General features: G+C 40.7%; 1 protein-coding gene across 2 annotated transcripts in view; it reads right to left on the bottom strand.

The window, feature by feature from the left end:
- Positions 1–24,135, bottom strand: part of LOC114654560 (uncharacterized) — a 166,965-nt gene extending 142,830 nt beyond the window's left edge. Inside the window, exon 1 of one of the 2 annotated variants that reach the window (XM_028805176.2) lies at positions 24,013–24,135. In XM_028805176.2, the coding sequence (XP_028661009.2) occupies positions 24,013–24,061 (49 nt within the window). In that variant the 5' untranslated portion in view covers positions 24,062–24,135. The remainder of the gene's footprint in view (positions 1–24,012) is intronic. The other variant, XM_051929963.1, reaches the window with a different exon arrangement.
- Between the last annotated feature and the right edge of the window lie 287 nt (positions 24,136–24,422).

The following is a 24,422-nucleotide window of genomic DNA, read 5'->3' as shown; positions in this document are numbered from 1 at the left end:
GAGAAAAGATCTACCTGGTCATTTTGTTGAAACCAAAAAACTGAAGATTTAGGTATAAATGTTGCATTTTAATCAAAATTCACACATAGACAAAAGACAGCACCACTCCACCAACAGTTATGAGGTCGGCACGAACCAGAACCTTTCAGCAGAGATGACACGTGTCTCATATTTGTGCATATACAAGATTCCTCAACAAGCAGAAGATCAATTCAGGGTAAGAGGGTCTTCAAATCAAAACATTAACCTGATTTGAATGCACTCCCCAGATCTATTTTCTGGAAGTAGTTTATTTAATTATATTTTTAACAAAAATTTATCGGTTTGGGATGTTGTGAGCATAAGACTAGATAATTGACATATGGATTACGCAGAATGAGTAAGCAGATTTTCAAATTAATATTTTAATATTTTTCAATGCTTGTTCAGCGTTATCCCCATTAAAGAATACACTTTTTAGAAACTTTGTTGTCTCTCTTCTCAATAAAATGAGAATGATCTGTTTGCTAATATAAGGGATGCTCCACCAGTTACTGTATTTTAATGAAAGTTGAAGACCCATAACCTTAGGATAGCCTTTAATAGAGCTTCAAATACTGTGTCATTTATTACAATTAGTTGTTACTTTTATCTGTTTCTTTTTGGTATCGTTTAGGTTTATTTGTCGTGTTCAGCAAGTTATTCCTCCTGTTCTTACAGTGGTGTGAAAAACTATTTGCCCCCTTCCTGATTTCTTATTCTTTTGCATGTTTGTCACACAAAATGTTTCTGATCATCAAACACATTTAACCATTAGTCAGATATAACACAAGTAAACACAAAATGCAGTTTGTAAATGGTGGTTTTTATTATTTAGGGAGAAAAAAAATCCAAACCTACATGGCCCTGTGTGAAAAAGTAATTGCCCCCTGAACCTAATAACTGGTTGGGCCACCCTTAGCAGCAATAACTGCAATCAAGCGTTTGCGATAACTTGCAATGAGTCTTTTACAGCGCTCTGGAGGAATTTTGGCCCACTCATCTTTGCAAAATTGTTGTAATTCAGCTTTATTTGAGGGTTTTCTAGCATGAACCGCCTTTTTAAGGTCATGCCATAGCATCTCAATTGGATTCAGGTCAGGACTTTGACTAGGCCACTCCAAAGTCTTCATTTTGTTTTTCTTCAGCCATTCAGAGGTGGATTTGCTGGTGTGTTTTGGGTCATTGTCCTGTTGCAGCACCCAAGATCACTTCAGCTTGAGTTGACGAACAGATGGCCGGACATTCTCCTTCAGGATTTTTTGGTAGACAGTAGAATTCATGGTTCCATCTATCACAGCAAGCCTTCCAGGTCCTGAAGCAGCAAAACAACCCCAGACCATCACACTACCACCACCATATTTTACTGTTGGTATGATGTTCTTTTTCTGAAATGCTGTGTTCCTATTACGCCAGATGTAACGGGACATTTGCCTTCCAAAAAGTTCAACTTTTGACTCATCAGTCCACAAGGTATTTTCCCAAAAATCTTGGGAATCATTGAGATGTTTCTTCGCAAAATTGAGACGAGCCCTAATGTTCTTTTTGCTTAACAGTGGTTTGCGTCTTGGAAATCTGCCATGCAGGCCATTTTGCCCAGTCTCTTTCTTATGGTGGAGTCGTGAACACTGACCTTAATTGAGGCAATTGAGGCCTGCAGTTCTTTAGACGTTGTCCTGGGGTCTTTTGTGACCTCTCGGATGAGTCGTCTTTGCGCTCTTGGGGTAATTTTGGTCGGCCGGCCACTCCTGGGAAGGTTCACCACCGTTCCATGTTTTTGCCATTTGTGGATAATGGCTCTCACTGTGGTTCGCTGGAGTCCCAAAGCTTTAGAAATGGCTTTATAACCTTTACCAGACTGATAGATCTCAATTACTTCTGTTCTCATTTGTTCCTGAATTTCTTTGGATCTTGGCATGATGTCTAGCTTTTGAGGTGCTTTTGGTCTACTTCTCTGTGTCAGGCAGCTCCTATTTAAGTGATTTCTTGATTGAAACAGGTGTGGCAGTAATCAGGCCTGGGGGTGGCTACGGAAATTGAACTCGGGTGTGATACACCACAGTTAGGTTATTTTTTAACAAGGGGGCAATTTCTTTTTCACACAGGGCCATGTAGGTTTGGATTTTTTTTCTCCCTAAATAATAAAAACCATCATTAAAAACTGCATTTTGTGTTTACTTGTGTTATATTTGACTAATGGTTAAATGTGTTTGATGATCAGAAACATTTTGTGTGACAAACATGCAAAAGAATAAGAAATCAGGAAGGGGGCAAATAGTTTTTCACACCACTGTAGAAAGGACATCAGGCAGCTGTAATTAAAGACTCAGCCCACATCAGACTCACACGATACCACACTAAATGTGAATACTATGCTTCACATACATGCACTCTAGTATGTCCAGGAAGGGGCTGGGAATCTTGTGGTAGGATCAGCTGTGCTTTGACATTAATTTTTCTAAATTAACTTCTACCCCTCCAAAGGTTTATTTTTCTTATCTGGGTCAGTGGAGTTTTGTTTTCTTCTCCTCTACTTGCCAAATGAACTTATTACTGCTTTTAAGGTGTCTTACTTGCACTTAACATCTGAATTTAGTAATTTAAAAATGCATATTTGTTTAAATACAGTGATTGAAAAATTAAGACACCCTTATGCAAACTGATTTAAAGGTCAAAGCAAGTTGATTATATCAGACACTTTTCACCTTTAAAAGATTTTGTTACAAAAAATACTTAGTAGTCAAAAACATATGCAGTAGATCATGTTTAGAAATAAGGATATTTCGATATGTGTATAGATATTTGATATACACTATGTTGTATATGTTGCATTGTGTTTTCTATTTTAGTTGTAATGGCCGACCCCTTACCCAGCCGGCAGCTACACCTCCAAGACCTGTGGCCTGGATAATTTACTGAGGTTAAATCTAACTATCAAGCCGTACCTCTAACAAATTAAACTTTCCCCCCTCAATCGACGGTGTAAATATAAGCACACAAAAGCAGATATGTAAAATTAAACTGATTGTATTAAATGAAATAAATATGCAAAATAAATAAATAGAAAAAATATATATAAATATAAATATCCATCCACCACAGCAACAACGAGACACCACCATATATAAATACAACAAACCCTCCCTTGCCCCTGTAACATATAACAGACAACGAACAACAGCAATGAATGATATATGGAATGATGGTTCGTGAATTTGAGTCCGGTTATAAAAACTGTCCTGAATACGGATGACTGAATTAGAGATAAATGAGTTGTTTGATTTTCCCGGCAATGGGAGCAACCTCACCGTGATTCCTCGGCGTGTGGTGGATGACGATCCGACCCCGGGGTCTCTGCAGATGAGAGATGGAAGACAGTCTGGCAAAATGAAAAACAAACTGGTGCGAAGGCGTGATGTGAAAAAACAGCAGGTAAGTTGAATCCGTGGTTGAAAAAATGGTCTCCTTTCTTCTCTCCTTCTCTTCTCTCTTCTCTTCTCTCTCGGCTATTCCCTCCTGATTGCTTAAATAGTCCTGTGATGGATGTAATTGATTAATAGTGAACAGGTGTTTTGCAGGTTTGGGGTTGCGGCCTTCCTCCATCATCCGTTACATTCACTGACACACACATAAACAGCAAACAGGACAATGGAAACAAGACGCACTCAGTACTAACATTTGACAACACTATAAACTATGAAGCCCCGCTACATTCACCCCCCCCCACCCCAACCTTGGACAAGGGAGGGCCGAAGTACGGCTTGAGATTGGCCACATGGATTGTGTCTAGCTTGGAGTTAGTGCCGATACCCTTTGAATCTGGAAATTGACTGGACCTGTTTGAGAAATGATCTTGGCTGGACCTAACCATTTAGGCGCTAGCTTGGCGGAGAACCTTTTGCTGGCATCCGAGAGATGGTGAGCTCTAATCCAGACTAAATCACCCGGCTGAAAGTGCGCTTCCTTACGCCGGGCATTGTACAACTTGGCATGTCTGGATGGCGAACTCACCAACCTCTGTTGGATTCTCCGCCTTAATTCCTCAAGTTTAAATAAATTACTGTAACTGGTGGTTTCTGGACTAGGGGCTCTGGGAAGGAGTCGGTCAAGCGGGCCCTTCAGCTGTCTGCCCAGCGCAACCAAAGCAGGCGTCTCACCTGTGGCTTGATGCACAGCGGTGTTCAAGGAAAACCGGAGCTCGGGGAGCCATTTATCCCAATCCTGATGGCGTTCACCCACATACGAGGCGATCATGTTCTTCAGGGTCCGGTTCATTCGCTCTGTCATGTTGGCCTGGGGATGGTAAGCTGTTGTCAAGTTTTTCTTCACTCTCCAGGCTGTATAAAGTTCATCCAATACAGAGCTCGTGAACTGCAGACCCCAGTCTGAAACGATGTTCTTTGGCACCCCCCAGTGGGTGAAGATTTCGTTCTTCAGGGTGGAGCATATTTTGTTGGTTTTAGCATCCGTTAATGCAAACAGCTCCACCCACTTTGAAAAATAATCGATCACCACCATCAGGATGGTTTTCCTCGAGTTGGTAACAGGAAATAGCCCCATCAGGTCGACTCCCAAAGTCTCCCCCGGTCCATCTGCGATTGTCGATTGTTAAAATCCTGCTGGTTTACCAGGTGGGGTTTTGAGCTGCTGGCAGGTTAAGCACTCTTCACATGGTGGCAAACGTCTTTCCGGACAGACGGCCACCACGCAATACCCAGAATCTTCAGTAAAGTTTTTGTCCTTCCAAGGTGACCACCTAAAGGACTGTCATGATAAAAACTCAGAAAGTCGGGAACGAGTTCTTCTGGGACCACTAGTTGGTGTTGTAGACCCCCAAGGGAGGATGGAATGGTACAGAACAGATGGTACAGAATGGTACAGAACGGTACAGAATGGTACAGAACCGCCTGGAGGTCCACAAAGTGTACCCAGTCAGTACGCTGCTGCTCCAGTCCCTTCCTGATGTTCCGGCAGAATGGACTGGTGGCTTGTGCTTGAGCCAGGTCTTGAAGGTTTCTTGGCAGAGGGAGGACCATCTTCTTTGCCTCTGCCAAACACACCATCCCCGGTGGCTCTGACACCCTGGACAGAGCATCTGGCACGATATTGCCACAGCCCTTCCGATAGGTCACCTTGAAAGTAAAGTTCTGGAGGTGGAGTACCCACCTGGTTAGACGGGAAGAGGTCTTCGGGTGAATAAATACCCAGGTCAGAGCATGATGGTCTGTGTACACTTCAAATTCAGCCCCCTCCAGATAGTGTCTCCATTTTTCCAAAGCCCACACGATAGCCAAACACTCTTTTTCAGCCGCCGAATAATTCAGCTCAGCGCCGTGCAATGCTCGAGAGGCGTAAGCGATGACCTGTTCAGCCTGGTGGATTTTCTGAGTGAGCATGGCGCCAAGCCCCAGGTTGCTGGCATCCGTTTGAACCTGGAAAGTGAGCTGCGGATCTGGCTGGGCCAGAATGGGCGGCTTTTGAAGATGGCTCTTTAGTTGCTCGACCACGTCCTGGCACTCCGTTGTCCACTCCTACGGGACGTCTTTTTTTCTTAAGTAGTTCAAGGGAACCGCTATATCAGCCATCCTGAGGATGAACTTGTGATACCACCCCACTAACCCAAGGAAACGTAAAGATTTCAAATCCGTGGACGTGGGGTAGTCCTTGATGGCCAAGGTGTTCTCAGGGTATACAGCGACCCCCTCCAATGAAAGAATGTGCCCGAGGAAGCGGATGTGGGATTGAGTGAAGGTACATTTTTTCGTGTTCAGCATGAGGTGCGCTTGATGAAATCGATGGAAGATAGTGTCCAAGTCCTGGAGATGTTGTTTAATAGAAGGGGAGTAAACAATGACGTCGTCGATGTAAACAAAACAGATTTTGCCTATCAACCCCCTCAATACTTGTTCCATGAGCCGCTGGAAGGTGGCCCCAGCATTTTTAAGCCCAAAAGGCATGACTTTGAACTGGAACAAGCCTTCGGGGGTAATGACTGCCGTCTTCCTCTTACTCCCCTCGTCCATCAGCACCTGCCAATAGCCACTGTGGAGGTCCAGTGTGCTGAAAACTGCAGCTGCATGCAGTGACTCCAGAATCTCATGAACCAGGGGCAAGGGATATGCGTCCAGGCTCATCTTTCCGTTAACCCCCTGTAGTCCACACAGAAACGATAGGTGTCATTCGTCTTCTTCACGAAGACCACAGGGGACGACCAGGAGGAGGAAGATGGTTCGATTATTCCCTCGGCGAGCATTCGATCAAGATGTTTTTTAATTATGCCCTTCTTTAGTGGAGAAACCCGGTATGCTCGGTGCCTTACTGGAATTTCGTCTGAGGTGTGGATCACGTGGGTAACCCCACGGGCGATTTCTAATTTCTCAGTCCACACCTCGGCCCACTTCTTCAGCACCGGCCTCACCTCTTCGGGCTGTTCCTCCACAGGGGCTGCCGCCGAGGTGCTTGCGTCGCTCCTCACTGCTGCATAGAAACCAATGAATTCTGAGCCCAGAATCTTCTTTTGATTTATGTATGAATTCGCATACCCCTTCCCCCGGCACCGTATACCCCCTGGGACTGAGATGGATGGTCATCCTCATGGTGGTTAAAGAATCCAGCCCAAGGACTAACGGGATGGACAGGTGCCGGTCATCCAGGACATATGTATCCATTTCCCAGATGGTGGAGAGTACACTGTACCTCAAGGGGACTTTGCCCAGGGCCCTGTGTTCACTCCTATCTGCCAATACAAATCGAACAGACAGGGCAGATGTTAAGTTGTCTGTCGGTCGGCTAATCTTCTTCCGTATGTTTGAATGTATTCAGGTGTGATGGCTCCCTGTATGCACCACCGCATCCACCTGCCATCCCCACAGCTTCACTGGGACGATCAGGAGGGATGTACTCGCTTGCATGATGGCGAGATCGGCTTCCGACCGGCAAGGTTTGGCTCGCTGGGGTTTTAGGGGCTGGGTTTCTCATGTACTGGCTTGTACTCTGTTCCAGTATGTTTTTGAGTTTCCCTAGTCCCATTCCACTTGCGAGCCCACCTTCACCAGGTCTTGCACCGACCCCACAACCCCCCTGAGACCCCCAGCTAACTGCGGGTTACAGGCATTAAGGATGCAGTGGACCACCTCTTCTTCAGACATAGCCGGCTGCCACTTCAAACACAAAGCCCAATATTCATAGGCGAAGTCCCGGATGGATTTCGAAGGCAGTTGCACCATGGATCGCAGCTTGTCCTCCAGTTCGGATTCGTAATCTTCCGGAAGAAAAGCCGCGAGGAAAGATTGACGAAAGGATCCCCAGTCTTTAATATTCTTCTTGGCCGTCAGCCACCAGCTCCGCACTGGCCCCGAGAGGGATGCCCCTATCACCCCCATAAGCTCTTCTGAGGTTAAAGGGTTAACAGCTAGATACACCTCCCCTTCTTCCACAAAGCTGAGGACATCATCAATGTTATATGGAGCCCCCAGCTTGGGAAAGGAACAGATGTATTCACCCCGTAAGACCCGTACGGTGTAGAATGACAGGGTGACTGACGTAACTTCTGGAGACTCCTTCGGACCACCCCCTGAAGAATTTCTTGCCAACGCTGATCTCGCCTCTGGAGGCACAACACAATTTCCCACCCCAGGAGTTTAACTTGATCGTGGATATATTCTTTTATTTCCTCCTGGGAGCTGCTGATGCGAGCCCGCAAGGCATTTTCATGCTCAAGCGCACTTTTAGCAACCTCGCAGACTTTCTCATCCAGCCGGGTTAGTTGTTGCGCCAGATCTTCCCACGGTGGCGAGACATCCTCCATGCATTCCTCCTCAGGTCCATGGTGATCTTCGAGGTACAGCGACTGCAATGAATCCACCACCTCCTGCACCGCTGAACACGCTCTGACCGTGACGTGCCGCGCCCCGGCTACTCCTTCCTCACACTGCGGCGAAGCAATGGTGTCATCCTGCTCGGCACACACTACAGACATGTTGTTAATCGGGGAAATGTTTAAAGGCAGACAGCAATAATATTTTTTTACGATTCCTCAGAGAGGGCACCACTTATGTAACGGCCGACCCCTTACCCAGCCTGCAGCTACACCTCCAAGACCTGTGGCCTGGATAATTTACTGAGGTTAAATCTAACTATCAAGCCGTACCTCTAACAAATTAAACTTTTCCCCCACAATCGACGGTGTAAATATAAGCACACAAAAGCAGATATGTAAAATTAAACTGATTGATTGTATTAAATGAAATAAATATGCAAAATAAATAAATAGAAAATATGTATATATAAATATAAATATAAATATCCCTCCACCACAGCAACAATGAGACACCACCATATATAAATACAACAAACCCTCCCTTGCCCCTGTAACATATAACAAACAACGAATAACAACAATGAATGATATACGGAATGAAAGTTCGTGAATTTGAGTCTGGTAATAAAAACTGTCCTGAATACGGATGACTGAATTAGAGATAAATGATTTGTTTGATTTTCCCGGCAATTGGAGCAACCTCACCGTGATTCCTCGGCGTGTGGTGGATGACGATCTGACCCCGGAGAGTCTGCAAATGAGGGATGGAAGACAGTCTGGCAAAATGAAAAGCAAACTGGTGCGAAGGCACGATGTGAAAAAACCTCAGGTAAGTGGTTGAAAAAATGGTCTCCTTTCTTCTCTCCTTCTCTTCTCTTTTCTCTTCTCTCTCTGCTATTCCCTCCTGATTGCTTAAATAGTCCTGTGACGGATGTAATTGATTAATAGTGAACAGGTGTTTTCCAGGTTTGGGGTTGTGGTCTCCTTCCATCATCACTGACACACACATAAACAGCAAACGGGACAATGGAAACAAGACGCACTCAGTACTAACATTTGACAACACTATAAACTATGTAGCCCCGCTACATAGTGTTGATGTTTCCAATTTACTTAGTCTTTGAAAGTGCACTATTCAGAAACTCAAGCTAGAATCTGTGTCATATTTCTATTTCTTTTTTTGATTTGGTCCTAAAAGTAAATAGATACACTTAGTATGTCAAGAACAGATAAGGTGCGTTATGTTTTGTACATTTCAAGATGATCATGTAATTTGTGACTGAATTTGAAAGCATGAAATTTAGGATTTTAGCTGATTTTTGTTTTAAACAAGTAAGACATTGAACTGTTATTACGAATATCGCCTTACTTCTTGTTCCTGTAACTGAATTGTATCTCACAAATACACCCCACTTGCTGATTTAAATGATGCAGTATGAAGTTCAGCAGAAAAGTTTAGGTGGGAGAGATATTTTGATTAGAAATGGGTAAGTAAGCTGTTAAGTGTCTGGTGCATATTGACTAAACTAAAAAGGAAATAGTTTTGTTGAACCCAACATTTTAGTCAAAGTCTGAAGTGAGCTCTGTAGAACATTCTATTTAAATTGAGAGAGAAGGAAATATATTTTTAAAACCATGAAATATGGTACTTTTGGTACCTTATTTGACTTTTACTATTCTTTCTTTATACAAAAAATGGCTATTCACTGTATGTCCTCAAACTTTCCTCTGCTAAACCCCTTTTATATTATTAAAACCTTCTTCTTTTAATAACATCTTGGTTTGTTCTGAATCACTGGTCCCCTCATTAATTTTGAACTCCAAGTAATGTTGCTATCTGATATTTAATCCTATTGGCTAAGGATGAATTAATACCTTGACCACCGGAAAATGATGACAAAACAAAGATGCAAACAAAGCACAAAATATTGGTGTGAACATCATCAAAATACTACTTTTCTGCATCCAACGATAATAATATCTCTGGGGTATTTGACTTTGCTTGTGAATATATTACATTAAACAGGCGTCGAAGATTGGAAGCTAAATGTCGGCCTTTAATAAATCCAGTTTGATCTTGTGATATTACTGAAGGCAGCACTTTCTCCATCCTTCTAGCTAGGATTTTTGAGAGTATGTTAACATCATTATTCAGAAGTGAAATTGGCCTGTATGATGCACACTGTAATAAGTCCTTATTTTGTTTAGGGAAGACAGTGATTAATTCTTGGCGAAAAGTTTGAGGTAGAATTTGATTGTCTCTAGCTTCTGTAAATGTTGCTAACAAGATGGGAGTTAGCTGAGTGGAGAATTTCTTATAAAATTCTACAGGGTAGCGAACAGGGCCTGCTGCTTTCCTGCTCTGAAGTGACTCTGAAGTGACTTTATAGCATCTAGTACAGTAATCCCTTGCTATATCGCGCTTCGCCTTTCGCGGCTGCACTCCATCGCAGATTTTATATGTAAGCATATTTAAATATATATCGTGGATTTTTTGCTGGTTCGCGGATTTCTGCGGAATATAGGTGTTTTAAATTCTGGTACATGCTTCCTCAGTTGGTTTGCCCAGTTGATTTCATACAAGGGACGCTATTGGCAGATGGCTGAGAAGCTACCCAACGTACTTTTCTCTCTCTCTCTCTTGCGCTGACTTTCTCTGATCCTGACGTAGGGGGATTGAGCAGGGGGGCTGTTCGCACACCTAGACGATAGGGACGCTCGTCAAAAAATGCTGAAAGATTATCTTCACTTTGCTCTCTTCTGTGCTGCTGCTTCCTTTAAGCGACATGCTGCATGGTGCTTTGCATACTTAAAAGCACGAAGGGCACGTATTGATTTTTGGTTGTTTGTTTTTATCTCTCTCTCTCTCTGCTCCTGAAGGAGGGGGTGTGAGCTGCTGCCTTCAACAGCTTTGTGTCACGGTGCTTCGCATACTTAAAAGCCAAACAGCCCTATTGATTTGTTTGCTTTTCTCTATCTCTCTGACATGATCTGCTCCTGATGCGCACTCCTTTGAAGAGGAAGATATGTTTGCATTCTTTTAATTGTGAGACGGAACTGTCATCTCTGTCTTGTCATGGAGCACAGTTTAAACTTTTGAAAAAGAGACAAATGTTTGTTTGCAGTGTTTGAATAATGTTCCTGTCTCTCTACAACCTCCTGTGTTTCTGTGCAAATCTGTGACAGAAGCATGACAATATAAAAATAACCATATGAACATATGGTTTCTACTTCGCGGATTTTCTTATTTCGCGGGTGGCTCTGGAACGCAACCCCCGCGATGGAGGAGGGATTACTGTATTTCCGATAGTGCCAGAGGTATATCCAGTTCCTCTGCACTAAAAGTATATATTTGTAGTATCTGTAATGTATCCAGAAATGCATTAGATTGTGTGTTGTCTTCTTTAAACTCAGTAGAATATAAGGATTTATAGTAGTCTCTAAATGTGTGCATTATATTTTTATGGTCAATGATTTTTTTTCCGTTCGTGTTGGTGATTGCTGGGATTCCATTGCGAACTTCTTGCTTGTGGATTTGTTGAGCTAAGAGCTTATCTTTCTCTCCATTTTCATAGTAATGATGTCTTGATTTAAAAATGAGTTGTTCAGTTTCTTTGGTTGTTAAGAGGTTGGGCTCTGAAAGCAGAGCCTGCCTTTTCCTATGAAGAGCCTCACTTGGACACCTGGCATGTTCTTCATCTATTCTAGTAATTTCGCTGGTTAGCTCTGATACCTTCATGGTTTCTAATTTATTTCTGTGGAAAAGATATGAAATAATCTGTCCTCTTAAGTAGGCCTTTAGAGTTTCCGAAAGTATTCCTGCAGAGATCTCTGAGGATGTATTTGTCTCTAGAAAAAAATGATTTGTTTGGATATAAATTCTGTACAGTTCTCGTCTGCTAATAGAAGTGGGTTAAGACACCATCTGCAAGATAAGTATGTGGGACATAATGATTTTAGCTCCTAAATCAGAGAGGCATGGTCGGAAATAACAATAGCATCGTACTTGCAAGATTTAATCATAGGCAAGAAATTATCATCTATAAATAAATAATAAATTCTTGAATAGCAATGATGCACTGGTGAGTAGAAGGAATATGTTCTTGAGTTTGGGTTTAGAAATCTCCAGGGGTCTGATAGGTTGTGGTCAGTTGAAAACTGTGTAATTGTCTTTGCAGTGTTAGATGTCATCCTCCCTGTGACAGGAGACCTATCTAAGAGTGGATTTAAAACACAATTAAAGTCCCCAGCCATTATAATTTTATGAGTGTTCACATTGGGAATGGATGCAAATACATTTTGCATGAATTCCCTACCATCGACATTGGGTGCATAAACATTTATCAAAATCACTTTACAGTTAAATAAATTGCTCATGACAATCACATATAGTATCTCCCTTCAGGATCAGATACTGCATCTGATGCTATGCATGAGAATTCCCACACCTCTAGTTTTCTTTGTAAAGCTGGAATGGAACATTTGGCCAGTTCAGTCTGTTTGCAGCCGGAACTGATTCTTGCTTAGTAAGTGGGTTTCCTGTAAAAATACTATTTTAGTGTTTAAACCTGTTAGGTGAGAAAATACTTTCTTTCTCTTTAATTTGTGATTCAGGCCTTTAACATTCTAGCTCACAAAGTTAACTGTCCCATCATGGAGACATTGATTCTGAATTTTTGATGTCATCTTGTAGTGTTAACTGGAAGTGAGACAGCTTTAACCTTAATTTCCAATTTTTCCCACAAGTTATTGCCATGCAGCCTATTGTTACGTTGGTAGTTATAATTATAAGGATTAAAAGAATAGATTAGATATAGCTTGCTCTCTTTCTCTCCCCCCGTTATCCCCCCACCCCCCATTTTGCCTCCCCACGTGAGGCTGGACCCCACTTCACAAAGTCCCATATTTTATCTTGTCCTCTTTATAGTAGAGCCTCAAGGGGCATGGCCAACAAATTTTTGTACCTGTGGGACCATCCCCAGCAGTACCTAAGAAAAAGCTGCAGTTGACTCGGCTGTTTTGACAGTGTGTGTTCTTGTTACGTTGGTTCCTGTTCTTTGTGATTTTGTGCTTATTTGTATGTTCTGGCTTAGACTTCCATTTTGTTTTGTAGGTACTATAACTATTGTCACACGCAAAGATAATTCAACGCCAGGCCAGGGGGTGGCAGGGTATACTAAACCTTCTCCTGTTATCTCTGCAGACCAGCCGCGGAAAAACCTGTCTGATTCAGAGCAGATGACGTCCCTTCCAGTTCCGGCGCCCAGAAGAATGTCACTTCTGGTTCTGGCGCCCAGAAGAACATCACTTCCGGCATACAATCTGACATCAGAAGAACATCACTTCCGGTTTCCTCACGCCGCCTCCTGTCTGATCCCTTAAAGCTGCCATCTTTGCAAACCCTTAGCAGTTCTGTTTTGGACTCTGTACTGAGAACATCTCTGTACTATTTAAAAGCCTTTTGCAGCCAGGAATAATATATGGGTGGCTGCCCCAAACCTTTTTAAGTGTGTCAAGTCTATTCCTTTTACACTGTTTTTGCAATATCTTCAATTTGTTTGCATTTAGGTTTTGCCTTTTTAGGCAAAATCTTCTTCTTACTTCTGTATCCTGCTTTGCTTTTCTGTTGCTCTTTTTATTGTACGGATTTAAATATAAAGTTTTTTTGTCCTTCAAATTCTGGCCATTTTTGGACATTTTGAACTTTAAAATCCTTTGGCCAGTTTTTTTTTTGTCTATGCAGGCCTCATGCTTACCTTTTGAATTTAGGTCTAGGCTGCTTGAGATAGGCCTGATCAGTGGATGATTGATTTTTAAATAAGAAACTGAAAAAAAAGTAAAGGTATCTGTTACAGTGAAATTTAAAATGAGATAGGCACCTTTTTTAAATAATTGGCTTTGTACTGTTGTACAAAACTAGGAGAAATATTAGGCCATTTTAAAACTATGTAAAGGGATCTCAGAGCGGAACTAGCATTGCAGGTAACAGGTGTGCACTACAAGGAAGAGGCATGTGTTCAGAGCCAGGTCTGGATGGATACCCATGTTAACTTTCTCGCTTTCCCGGGCTAAGTGGTGAGTGATATGGTGGCAATGATGGACTTAGGGTCCTTAAGGTTCACCGTACAGTTCCAAATCTTTAGTCCTAGGTGTTGAGGCTTTAGCATGTTTGGTTTATCTGTTGTAGGCCATTGTCTCACAGACCTGTTTTTAAATCTTTAAGCCTGCTTAAACCCTTCAATGACACTCCTAATATGGCCACCCACCCCCATCTGAACATATGAGGCCAGAAAAATGTAAGAATCTAGGGCAAATTAATATTAAAGGAGATTACCTCACTTATAAAGATCAAATGCAAATAATATCTAATAAAATACTTTAGCCTGCTGTGTACTGTACTTTATCTATTAATTTCAATATCCATCCATCTATACAGTTAAAATATAAATAACAAAGAAAATAATATTCTTACAAACATTTAACAGCGATGACAAAGGTCCACACATTCCTCTCCATTTTTAAGATGATCTCTATATCTTTTAAATTTTATTGGATTTTTATTGGGAAATTTTGCCCAGAAACTTCTAATGTCTTGATTAATTTTTGTTCCTCTCAGGACTTTCGCCTTCTAAGATGCTGTAAGATTTCTTTTGAAATATCCAGTTTCTTTCTATGTCTAATTACCCCTAACACATATAATTAAGATATACATTTCATTGGGATTGGCTCCAGCAGACCCCCGTGACCCTGTTAGGATATAACGGTTTGGATAATGACTGACTGACTGACATTTCCTTATTTCTATTTTTACTTACTTTTCTCTTGATCTCTATAATTACTATTATCTAAAAACATTCATGTAATCAGTTTTTTCATTTCAGAGCATAATACTTAAGTAGTAAAACTACTTCATTCAAAAGTTCAATTTTTGAGCAGTTCTGAGTTCCTCCGTTCCATTTGTGACCTGATTTGGTTCTTACGGCGAGTTTTCACTGGTTTGTTAGTTTGGTCTGTTTTCTTAACAGAGTGCCTTACCAGACTCTGGCAATAATAAGAATTAAAGCACTGATAAGAGCAGTGCATACTGTATAGAGCAGCAAGACTAATGAAAAAAAAAAACGATTACCACTGGGACCCTTAGAACATTCTTATTTATAGGCCATGACCTTAAAGTGATTACTATAGTGAAATGAAATAGGAACATAGCAGTTGATGTGGAAAGGGTGTGCCATTTATAAAGCTGAAAGACGTTTCCCAGACTGATAAGTGGCAGCAGGGACACCTATTATTTTATTAGTGACATCCTAGCATGTTTTATGATGGAAAGGTTACCTGAAGGTTGCCTGGCCATTTCAAGGTGAGCTGAGGTCTGAGGTTTTAGGAATAACTACAGTAGTAGATCAAGCTGTAGAAGGATAGTTCTAGTAATTGCAGAGGATGTTTATGACTGTGAAAATGGTTAATGGGATTATTTTGGAAGTTATTTTTAGTTCGGTCTTAAAAGCTCCTAATCTCCTGCAAATGTTTAATGAGTTGAGAAAATTACTGGAGGAAGAAGGAAGACAGGAACAAGAGGTGAGATGAACTGGTGTTTAGTGTGACAAGGTGGTAAGGAAGTGGACCGGCCATCCTATCCAACAGACAGGATGCAAGATCCTCATAATAAGGTCCTTAGAGGCATTATTGTTTTGTTTTCCTGTTTATCTGTGTACTTTTGTTTGTTTCTTTTCATCACTTCCTTGTGTGGTGCATTTATAATAAAGACTTCCTTTATGTATTTTTTTGGCTTCTTCGTTCTGAGTTTGGTGATGGTTTCACAGCACTATCTACTATATCGCTCATACATGATTATTTAAAACAACTTCAATCTCATTTTTATGAAAGGACAAGTGATAATATAAAGTATAAATATAAATTACATCAAGGAAGCATGGTGTGTTATTCATGCATCTTCTAATCTTACTTTGCCTGAAACAAGGAGCACTGGTGTGGAGCTACCAGTCAGCAGTAATGTACATAATTGGGATTTGATAGAGAGTTGAAGCTGATAGAGAAAACCATGTGAGAACAGGGGGGACAAGTTAGCTATTTGCATTAATGACTGAAAGGGAAATTAAACATAGGTAGGCCACTTGCAACAGTATAACAGAAATAAAATTAATTTTCTGCTTATCAATGTCAAAAAGACCAAATTAAATGTGCAATGATTTTATATTGTATAATGATAAAATGGGAACAATTCCAAGGGGGCAAAAACTTTTTATGGGCCCTATCATTATCATCTAGTGCCAACCTTCAAGAGGGTACATGCCTCCCTTTCTGTCTGTCTTCCATTCTTCTCCTTGCTATGTTCATATCCATGCCTGTCGAATCTCTGATTTCATCTATGCAACTCCTTCACTGTCTTCCCCTACTTCTCTTTCTCTTTGTATATCCCTAAATAATTTTGTTCTCTAGGCACATTTGTTTCCACATCACATGGTAATAATATCTACGTTCAGTATTTGCATCTTAAGTATTAGCTGTCTTCAATGTAATTCTTGCCGTAAACCTCATTCATTTGTTTTATGTTCCATCCAAGAAACCCTCAACAATCTCCAAAAGCACTACAATCTTAAAAGCTTCTAACCACCTTTGGTCACCCTTCTTTAATTTTAATCCTTCACACACACACACACACACACACACGCACACATGCACACACACACACGTACACACACACATATATGTATATATATATATATATATATATATATATATATATATATATATATATATATATATATATATATAAATATAAATACAAGGGGGCATTGCCACCTGCTCACTTTGCTTGCTAACCCCCACCAAACAAGGGCCCCCCCCACCCCCCCTGGCCCGTGCTACATGCAAGCCATTTCGCGTCTCTGCTGCTCTCGTTGTGTAGAGGGGGGCTGAACGCATCCCAAGGAGACGCGGTCGCTCCTCCAAAACCCCCTCTTAAAAGGTGATACAATGGGAAACAAATACAGTTTTCTTTTTACCTCTTCTTTGCTCGATCAGCTGCTGGATTGCTGCTGCTGCTGCTGGTGTGCCGTGTGATCTGCATCTCGCACTGCGCTTCAAACATTTAATAGCCTGTACAGCAGCTATACTTTTGTCTCACTGCCTTGTCTCTCTTCTCCCCCAGACATCCTCTGCTCCTGTTGGGGGTCCTAAGGTGCAACCCTATGAAGAGGAAGATTTTCTGTTCTTTTAATTGAGAGACGAAACTGTCCCCTTCAACTACACATGCAGCTCGATTCACTCCTGAAAGAGACTTATGTTTGTTTGAGGTGTCTGAATAACGTTTCTGTCTCTAAAATCTCTTGTGTATCTGTGCAACTCTGTGACCCAAGCATGACAACATATGTGGATTTCACTTTCACCAAACAACAAATCTTTTAATTCTCACAGATACTCCTCTTCATTGGGAAGAAACACTACTTTTCCCTGATGACAACACGAATTAGACAATCTACAAGTCTCCGCACTTAAAGTTTAAATCCAAAAAATATATTTGATCTCTTTTTGCTGTTCCGTTATTTCACCAAGTAAAAATTTCTGTTTGTTTGTGCTAATGCAATCTTTACTATCATTTTTTGGATATTTTCAAATTTTCATACTACCATTATATGTAACCTGCTCTGCATGTGTATCGGGTCAACGTTTTTGAATTCTTTACAACGTTCTACTTTGTCATCTACTTTTTGTCTCGTGGGACACGTCTTGTCTCTCTGAAAAAGTCTCATCTCTTTCCAAGATTTTTTTATATAATAGAGGGACATGAACCACCAGGAGATGCCAGAGAGCCCCAAACCCCAGACATAACTTCACAGACACAAATCCTGTTCAAATAAAGCTGGTTTATTTTCAAAGTTACCTTCCACAAAGGTTCCAATAACACAATAAGCACAATTCTCCTCAATTTTGCTCTCTTTTTTCCTCCTTTACACCTCCCTGGTGAGCTTTGTCCACTTCCACCCTACTCTGACTCACCAGTATGAGGTTGAGTGGCCTCTTTTACCTTAGATCCAAAAGTACATCCGGTGCTAGGGCATAGCCCAATGGAAGTACTTTCAAGTCAATCGGAAGTCTCACAGTATAGGGATTGTGAACTTCTTCAGCTCCCTCTAGTAGCCCCCACAAAACACCATAACATGCCCTTTGGGAGTCCATGTGGGAACTTTAAACCAGAGAGGTTGCCACCTAACATCCTCAAGAAAATGTACCAAATCAATTGTTCCTGGATCTAATCCAGCCTGGACGCCAGTGTACCCATTCTGGCATAGGCATTTTCTGACTGTCTTCTGGGTGAGACAGGATGATCTTTGCCTTGTTTCTTGTGGTGGCATACGGTTGACCTCCTGTCTATTTAAGGAACCATCCTCATATACATATATTGAGGCACGCGGCTGGGGGTGGCTTGCGCCTCATCCACACCACGAGGGGGCGACCACCCTGGTTGCTTTGGGGACCACAGGTAGAGAGCTTTGAAGCTCAGCTCTGTAGGGGCCCGTGGTCACCGCCAGGGGGTGCCCCGATGCCTACGGAGCCCTGGACCCCAGCACTTCCACCACACCCGGAAGTGCTGGGGGGAAGAGGATCGGGGAGTGCTTCCGGGTATGCAGCCGGCACTTCCGCCACACTGGGGAGTGCCGGCGGAAGATTGTCGGGAGGCACCTGGAGCACATCCGGGTGGCTATAAAAAGGGGTCGCCTCCCTCCATTCGAGGGCTGGAGTCGAGTGAGGAGCAGGACGGAGCTTGGTGAAGAGTAGTGGAGGCGGTGAAGAAGGCAGAGTGAAAGAGGCCTGGACTTTGGGGGAGTCTTGGGGGTTTGTGGTGCACTTATTCTTATAAATAGTTGTAAAATAAATGTGTGGTGGTGCTTAATACGATGTCTGCCTGTCTGTGTCCGGGGCTCGTTCCACAATATATATATATATATATATATATATATATATACAGTGCATCCGGAAAGTATTCACAGCGCAACACTTTTTCCACATTTTGTTATGTTACAGCCTTATTCCAAAATGGATTAAATTCATTTTTTCCTCAGAATTCTACACACAACACCCCATAATGACAATGTGAAAAAAGTTTACTTGAGGTTTTTGCAAATTTATTAAAAATAAAAAAACTGACAAATCACATGTACATAAGTATTCACAGCCTTTGCTCAATACTTTGTCGCTGCACCTTTGGCAGTAATTACAGCCTCAAGTCTTTTTGAATATGATGCCACAAGCTTGGCACACCTATCCTTGGCCAGTTTCGCCCATTCCTCTTTGCAGTACCTCTCAAGCTCCATCAGGTTGGATGGGAAGCGTCGGTACACAGCCATTTTAAGATCTCTCCAGAGATGTTCAATCGGATTCAAGTCTGGGCTCTGGCTGGGTCACTCAAGGACATTCACAGGGTTGTCCTGAAGCCACTCCTTTGATATCTTGGCTGTGTGCTTAGGGTCGTTGTCCTGCTGAAAGATGAACCGTCGCCCCAGTCTGAGGTCAAGAGCTCTCTGGAGCAGGTTTTCATCCAGGATGTCTCTGTACATTGCTGCAGTCATCTTTCCCTTTATCCCGACTAGTCTCCCAGTCCCTACCGCTGAAAAACATCCCCACAGCATGATGCTGCCACCACCATGCTTCACTGTAGGGATGGTATTGGCCTGGCGATTAGCGGTGCCTGGTTTCCTCCAAATGTAATGCCTGGCATTCACACCAAACAGTTCCATCTTTGTCTCATCAGACCAGTGAATTTTCTTTCTCATGGTCTAAGAGTCCTTCAGGTGCCTTTTGGCAAACTCCAGGCGGGCTGCCATGTGCCTTTTACTAAGTAGTGGCTTCCGTCTGGTCACTCTACCATACAGGCCTGATTGGTGGATTGCTGCAGAGATGGTTGTCCTTCTGGAAGGTTCTCCTCTTTCCACAGAGGGCCTCTGGAGCTCTGACAGAGTGACCATCGGGTTCTTGGTCACCTCCCTGACTAAGGCCCTTCTCCCCCGATCACTCAGTTTAGATGGCCAGCCAGCTCTAGGAAGAGTCCTGGTGGTTTCGAACTTCTTCCACTTACGGATGATGGAGGCCACTGTGCTCATTGGGACCTTCAAAGCAGCAGAAATTTTTCTGTAACTTTCCCCAGATTTGCGCCTCGAGACAATCCTGTCTCGCAGGTCTACAGGCAATTCCTTTGACTTCATGCTTGGTTTGTGCTCTAACATGAACTGTCAACTGTGGGACCTTATATAGACAGGTGTGCCTTTCCAAATCATGTCCAATCAACTGAATTTACCACAGGTGGACTCCAATTAAGCTGCAGAAACATCTCAAGGATAATCAGGGGAAACAGGATGCACCTGAGCTCAATTTTGAGCTTCATGGCGAAGGCTGTGAATACTTATGTACATGTGCTTTCTCAATTTTTTTATTTTTAATAATTTTGCAAAAACCTCAAGTAAACTTTTTTCATGTTGTCATTATGGGGTGTTGTGTGTAGAATTCTGAGGAAAAAAATGAATTTAATCCATTTTGGAATAAGGCTGTAACATAACAAAATGTGGAAAAAGTGATGCGCTGTGAATACTTTCCGGATGCACTGTATATATATATATATATATATATATATATATATATATATATATATATATATATATATATATATATATATATATATGTGTGTGTGTGTATGTGTGTGTGTGTGTAGGTTTTTGGTATTAACACCAAAAATTTTTAGTTGCTAAATTTGCTATTCACTTTACTACAGTTGGCTATCACAATCTACTAAATGCAACATAAGCCATCATATCCACAGAGTTTTCAAAGCTTAACTGTTGGTTTACAGACCAGAAAAAGTATCTACAGCTGTGGATTCCAGCACTAGCTTTAGTGCTCATCACCTAACAGATAATATAAAGTGACTGTTCTGTCTTTGTTGCTCAGCTTCATGCTCCTCTCTTTTAAACTCCTTCCCTGCAAAACTTTCCATCTCAGGCATTCTGCGGGCTACACCATCCTGAGCAGTTCCAGCCAGCACTGCTTACCAGACACTGTCTGCTTTTAGGCCCTTGCCAGCTTCCCCAGAATTTTTCGTCTTGTGTTTGGCCAGCACACCTTCCTGTATGATACCCTCCAGATAGTCCTTCCTTTCTTTGTTGTTTTCTGATTGTTTCCTACCTTGCCTCTATTTGGCTTCAGGTTTGCATCAGGTTTATTGCTCCTTACTGCCTGAATGATCAGCAAATTCTCTTATGCTCTTGAAGTGCAATCTTCTCTATGTGTCTTGATGAGTGATTAACTCGTGACATTTGATTTTCCAGGTTGTTTTGGGTATCTTAGCTGTACCCATATCATTCTCAACAAAAAGGTAACACCTATCATCCCCAGAGCAATTAGTTCACCTTCAGTTAATATGGAATTGTATTTTTAAATAGAGCCTGCATGTGGGTGATCCACCATCACTTTACGTATTTCCTCCCTTTCCAATGTCAATCCATCACACCATCTCCCTCATCTGCTCAATGATTAATATCATTTCTGTTCCTCTTATTATGTAGATTTGTGAAAATATCTAGTTATATTCTTAATTTTAGAGACTAGAATGGTTATTCATGAAGACATCTGTTTCTCTAAAGTCATTCATTCTTAAGAAGGTCATGAATATTAGGCCTGCTGCCATTATTGTACAAATGTTTACTTGGATTCTTTTCCCTGTGTGCTGTGTGCCTTGTCTTCCTGATCCTGTATTCATTAAAAAAAAGTTTAAATTGTTTATACTTTGGTTTTAAACTTGGCCTCTTTTCACTGCTTATGCTAATCTTCCTGTCCAAAATTAGCACTGTGGTCTCGGTTAGACTTAAACAATAGCCTCATTTTAGCTAAAATGGCAGAAGAAAGCTTTGCCATTGGTATTTATTTAAATTTCCAGCAAAGCAGATAGACTTTAAATTTAGGGAGACTTTAAATTTAGGGTGTGTTAACTTAATATCACAAAGCATAAGGACTCACTTTCCACATTACCTGAAAGCAGTGGGCATTAATCATAGAGAATATCTTCTTTTTATAATATTATATGCATGTCAACTATGGGAATACCTTCAGCATGTTTTGAAGATGAAGTGTATGTCTTGAGGTTATAATTTATTGTGAGGAGGGTCTCATCATCATTTGACTACTCAAAACTTTTTTAATTGCCAGGGAGCTCCTCACCTAACTAAGCTAATGTTCTATTCCCACACTTCTGTGTTAATCATATAGTGGCTCTACTTTTTATCAGAACCCACTAATTACTTTATTTGTATCAGCAAGGATTAGGGCCTTTGCCATAAGGCACTTTTCACTATGATGGCCAAAATTCACTGTACCCATTTTGAAATACTAATATACTGCAGTTGCTCTGTTTAAACCTAAGTAATTCAAGAGTTCTTTTTCACATTTCATTAACTTTCAAATACAGTAACAGATTTTGATATTGATATTCAAATATTTAATCTATGCATTTAACATTTTAAATATGCCTGTGCTCCACATTCCTATTGTCTTGTAGTTGTCTCTTCCTAAAATACCCTAGTGTTGAAAAGCCAGTTAGAGTCGGAGTCAGAATTTTTGCTGTCATTTTCAAATCACCTTCATTACAAACATTTGAATCACAGCATAATCTTATGTGTTGAACCCACTTTGCCCTTTTTTCCATTTGCTGGTCTCTTGTCATTTAGGAGCATCTACTCGACACCTCCATTAATATAGGTTATATAATTTGAGCTTACCTATTATGCAATAAATACATCTTGCAGAGCTAGATAAATGGCTGAAATGTTTTCATTTTGAAGGTTTTAGTAAAAATTCTAACCAAAACAGTTCACAAAAAATTGATATTACAAAGAAAAGAAAAGTTCTTGTTTAAATCAAGTTCTGTTTAAGGCTTATTTATCTTGTTTCATTTCTCACTAAGTCTGGTCATACAGTCATATTACATGTAGAACTGTTAGAAAACTGTATGCCAATATCCAATTTGCAAACTTATCTAACAGTCCAAGCTAGCAGCGAGACTATTTCCTAACTGGCTTAATTAACACTCCGTTGTACAGATATAGCCCTACTTCATATAAACTTACAGGGATTAAAAGACTAAACCATAATCTAAGTAACTAAGAGAGACTGATATTCTATTGAAATTAAGCAGACACTTATGTGAATTTAACATTAACATTAACTTTCCAAGATTGGCTCTTACAGCATTGTTTAAGCAAGACATTAATACCTAGAGCAATCATGCCAAACAATTAAACTTATAATTTTTAGTTTTAAAGCATTTACTACATGTATACATTTGTTCTTGGACTGCTTGAAATTGTTATTATTTATCTCAGCTATCGACTTCCTTTGCCTTAATGCCAAAATATTTATTTTCCAGCCTTATTTAATACCTTTAAATGTTTTCTCTAATGACATAAAAACACTGTGATTCTCTAAACATTATACCAAACTACACAAACTTTGCTAAAATCTTCTACTCCCAGTTTCTTACCATGCAAAGCTGTGGCCACTATTGCATATCCTGACAACAATGGGAAGGACTACACCCTCACAAGGCAAAAACACAAATACACCTACACCCAAGATAAATGGGTTAATTAAATATTTTCCACAAATAGCTTGCTGGCAGCTTTCATTTTAGTTTGGATGTTAGTGAGAAAACAAAGAATGATGCTGTACAATATTCACAATTGTCCAACTCAAGTGTTTTCATTCTATCTTGTAGAATAATTTTCACTTAAAAACAGATAATTTGTTACTTTATTTTTTATGAAAAGTACACCAAAAACAATACATTATACATACCTACACATCCGGTTTATAAGCAAGGATATTTTTAATAATTTTACAAATATCTTTTCAACAACAATACTGTTCTTTTTTCATTTAGCCAAGCAAATATTTTAAAAAATTAACAGTTTTCTGGTAACATTTTTTCTTATATACATGACAACATTTTCAAGAATCACAGTTACTAAAAAAACAGATTATGTGTGTGCATTTGGGTGTGTACAAGCCTATGAAGTAATGGTTTCCTATGTTTTGTTTTTCTTTTTTTTTCTTTTTTAAGGTCCATTTGAAGGAGCACAATAAACATGAAGAAAGAAGATGCAGTAACTCACCTGAAAAAAGAATCAGAAGCAGAGTTATTGACTTCATTTTACACAACATTATCAATCCAAAAAACCCAGCAGATTGAATGCGACTTAAGCATAGATGTGCAGTCAGATTAGTGAGTGGAAAACCCTGGCCCACCTCAATTTATTCTGGGATTTCCTTTTATTAGACATGGAGGAAGCGCATGAGCCCCTATTGGGAGACCATACTCAGGGAGGATTATTGTTTAAACCATTAACAGGAACTTAAAGCATATTGTCATTAAATATATTTTTTGAAAAGTTAGAGTCTAATTGTTTTCATCTAGAGCATGTAAAGATTAAAAATAGTTATGATTCTGAAAATGCTGTTTTCTTTCTTTCTTTCTTTCTTTCTTTCTTTCTTTCTTTCTTTCTTTCTTTCTTTCTTTCTTTCT

The sequence above is a fragment of the Erpetoichthys calabaricus genome, chromosome 7 (assembly GCF_900747795.2).
Source record: "Erpetoichthys calabaricus chromosome 7, fErpCal1.3, whole genome shotgun sequence".
Classification (NCBI taxonomy): domain Eukaryota; kingdom Metazoa; phylum Chordata; class Cladistia; order Polypteriformes; family Polypteridae; genus Erpetoichthys; species Erpetoichthys calabaricus.
Note: the sequence above shows the minus strand (reverse complement) of the source record. Positions and strands in the feature narration are given on the sequence as shown.